Consider the following 3,749-nt stretch of genomic DNA (forward strand, 5'->3'; position numbering starts at 1 on the left):
ACACACATAAAAAAAAAAATAAAAAAAAAAAAAATAAAAAATAAATATACCGACGAATTGAATACCTCCTTCTTTTGGGAAGTCGGTCAAAAACTCAATTAATAGTCACATAAATGTGTGCAATGATATATTATGAGCCGATTTCATGGTTCCTTATCGTATCCATTTAGTTATCTTTAGCTATTGGTCGACATTGGTGCATACAATGTGTCCACATGTTGACTAGTAAAATTAAAGTAGGGAAAATGTCTTTAGCCTATAAAAAGTATTATGAGAATTAAAAATAAACTTTCGGCACCCAAAAAAATAATAGATAATATTCATAATAGATATTATTTTTTTGTGTATTCACGAGCTTCCGTCTTGTAAACCTCAGTTTGTTTTTGCTTGCTTTTTTGCATGATTGACAAATAAAACGACTTAATCATATTAACATTTAATATTAATAAAGGATTTTGATCGTTTACGATACTTGGATAATTTATGCATGCAATAGTGACAAGCGGAAACAAACATCACCTGATCGTAACATCAGACATGATGACGAATAAAAATTTACTTTCAGTACAAATGGGTGATAATGCCTAGTAAATACATTAATTATTGTCACAAGTCGACGTTATCCATTAATTTCCTCATGTTAATAAACCTATTACGATAACGTTTAGTAGATGCAAGAAAATATATTCTCCTTTTGGTATAGTTATATTCACTTAGGGCCTGTCCCAACACGGGCTGACAGAGACAGATAGCTTAAAAATGACGTGACTGTCAGATAAGGAAACAAAATCCGATATTACCGTCTCATATTTTACATATCGTTATCAGACAATTTACAATTTGGTGGGACAGGCCCTTATGGTAATCTTGCTAGAAGTAAAAAATTAATTAAACGTAAAGCTCATATCAAGATTACACCCGAAGCCCTAAGGAAATTTTATATTTAAGAAAATTAAAATGATGTAAGATTGGAAAAGAGTCATTTATTTATACTTGGCCTTTGAAGAATGTCGCAAGTTGTAAAACTAAATTATAAAAATTAAATGTTACTCTTTGAACTGTAATTTAATGAAGGTTTTGTCGAGGTCGTCGACAACTCGGAGACGTAGTAAAAACATTGTTTTTAAGATACTTTAAGATTTTTAATAAAGAAATTATTTTCAATGCTCCTGTGTGATGGATTTGTAAAAACTTGTTTTTGCCATATATTCGTAGATCCGGTCCTTCGATAACGAATCTAATGTCGAAATAATTACTATGTCTTATTGTTATCTGCTTGAAACAAATGTCCGCTTTAAATTCATTGATAAAGACTGAGAATTATCATATGTTGTTATTTTTATACTCGTGTTTATTGTGTAACTTCATATAAAATTAGTACATTACCATTCAAACTTTATGGCAGCTCGCAATTTTCGTATGAGGAAATTACGAACTAGTATAAAGTTCGAATCTTATGATATTGCAGATGGCATCGATGGGAAGCAGGCACGCCGCACGGGCACCAGCGGCCCTCTAGGGGAACTATTTGACCACGGCCTAGACTCATACTCCGCCGTACTCATACCAACATGCCTCTACAGTATATTTGGAAGGTAAATAAGATGCTATAAATTACCATTTTTAACGTTTTTCAACCAAAATATTTTAATTAACATTTAATCGTTTTATTGAATAATAACTGTAACTTTGTCTTGCATAAAATAGCTTTAACAGACGATCGAAAATAAAGATTTAAATGTACTAAAATAATGTCACGGTTCAGTTCTGTACGATAACATATATCTTGAATATGTATATCAAGGACTTTTTATATTATCTCTATTTAATTACAGTTATTAATGGTGTTAGATTTTTCTATCTTGTACTTGAATTTAAAATTAAAATGAATCTTTGAAGGGATGAGCTGAGTCCGCTCCGTTTCTTCTTCGTGATCTGGAATATCTTCATCAACTTCTATCTGACGCACTGGGAGAAGTACAACACGGGCGTCATGTTCCTGCCCTGGGGATACGACTTCACAATGCTCGTAAGTGACTAGACTGAAAAACAATAAGTAGTCACAAATTATAAATTTTTAAAGTAATCGATAACGAATAATTAAGAAACTTTTTATGATCGCAATTGTTACATACGATAAATTCAAAATATCTTACTAATCTAACTTCTAACTAATGTTATAAATGCGAAAGTTTAGATGGATGGATGTTTGTTAAAGTTTGTAGCCTAAACGGTTAAACGGATCTCGATCAAATCTGGCATAGACGTAGAGGATAGTCTCAAAGAACACATAGGCTACTTACTTTGTTTTTTATTACTTCCACGCGGGCGGAGTTTCGGGCAATAGCTAGTCGAATAATAAAGCAACTTTTTATCATTCCCTTTGTTACATAAGATAAATTCATAATATCTTATTTACTTATCGAAAATCACATTGGTGTATGGAGGGATTCGAACCCAGGACCTGGGTAAAGGGTGGACTGTATTTCTGGCTGGTTTGAAAATAAAGAATCCTTGTAGTTGAATGATGTATTGTAAAATAGGTACAAGTTCCAAGGTCAATTAAGTATGTGTTGTCGTGGGGCCGCTTGGAGCGCAACTGGCGAGGCGCGGGGGACGCATGACGGCGTAAAGCGCCTCTCCCCGGCTTCCCTGCCGTTGTAGTATGATTTAACAACGCGTAGATTACAAGTGAAGTGCTTGAACCTGAGCCACTTCCAGGGCTCGTGCATCCTGCTGCTGGTGACGTCGGCGGTGGGCGCGCGCGCGTGGCACGTGCCGCTGCCGGGCGGCCTGACGCCGGGCTTCCTCTTCGAGCTGGTGCTCTACTTCTCCGCCATACTCACCAGCCAGACTGTCATACTGTGGAACATATACAAGTAAGCACACACTATACATTTTATGTATTTAACAAGACAGTGTAATATTTCTTTTGTTTCTTTGTGGATTTATACTAGGTTTCTGAAGTTCCCGTTTATTTTATCATTACCTAGGTGATTCATTTGTGTTTTAACCTAAGTTACAATGGATTAAAAATAACGCTCGGAACCACATTTTATGAATCTATCAAACTATAGCACAATCGAATGGTTAAACGTAACTCGGAAACGCCCATTAAATATATATTCTACTAACTGTTGCCCGCGTCTTCGTCGCGTCACCTTTTTGTTGAAAAATTTTTTGAAATCGGCCCAGTAGTTTTTGAGTTATTTCAATACATAGAAAATACAAATCATTCTTCTTTGTAATATATGTATGCATTATGTTTATTCTATTCTATCTGGTCTATATTACGCCAGTAAAGTAGGCCAACGCTACTGGCCTACAACTGGCATAGTGTAAACAATAAGCGCCCGCCAGTAAGAGTACAGTTTATGCCAAGCCTGCGCTACAGTTCAACTGTACTGGCCAGTTGTAAACCAACCTAATTAAGTACAGTGCAAGCCAAACTTTATAGCGGCTCACGATTTCGCACAAGACTTATCTAAAGTTTGAATTTTGTAATAATACTAATTCATATGTACATTGATTGGATGGATGGGTGTCTCTACTTATCTCCAAAACTGCTTAACATTAGTAGCTGAAATTTGTCGCAGAACATAGCTCACCCTCCAATTCGCGATCGAAATCTAGTATATAAATTATTATATGCAATATTTCATATTTAAAATAGTTTTTTTTTTGTGTGTAATATAGGTCATACCGCGACGGCACCGGCAAGATGCGGCCGCTGCTGGAGGCGCTGCGGC

The 3,749-nt window shown here is 35.5% G+C and overlaps 1 protein-coding gene across 1 annotated transcript in view; it reads left to right on the plus strand.

Annotated features, from left to right (window-relative positions):
* Window positions 1–3,749, plus strand: part of LOC106106404 (ethanolaminephosphotransferase 1) — an 11,269-nt gene that overhangs the window by 6,415 nt on the left and 1,105 nt on the right. The window contains exons 4-7 of the mRNA XM_013286982.1: window positions 1,469–1,595; window positions 1,900–2,029; window positions 2,722–2,879; window positions 3,697–3,747. Of these exons, the coding sequence (XP_013142436.1) occupies window positions 1,469–1,595; window positions 1,900–2,029; window positions 2,722–2,879; window positions 3,697–3,747 (466 nt within the window). The remainder of the gene's footprint in view (window positions 1–1,468; window positions 1,596–1,899; window positions 2,030–2,721; window positions 2,880–3,696; window positions 3,748–3,749) is intronic.

This window comes from Papilio polytes, unplaced genomic scaffold, assembly GCF_000836215.1.
Source record: "Papilio polytes unplaced genomic scaffold, Ppol_1.0 DF822178.1, whole genome shotgun sequence".
NCBI classification, from domain to species: domain Eukaryota; kingdom Metazoa; phylum Arthropoda; class Insecta; order Lepidoptera; family Papilionidae; genus Papilio; species Papilio polytes.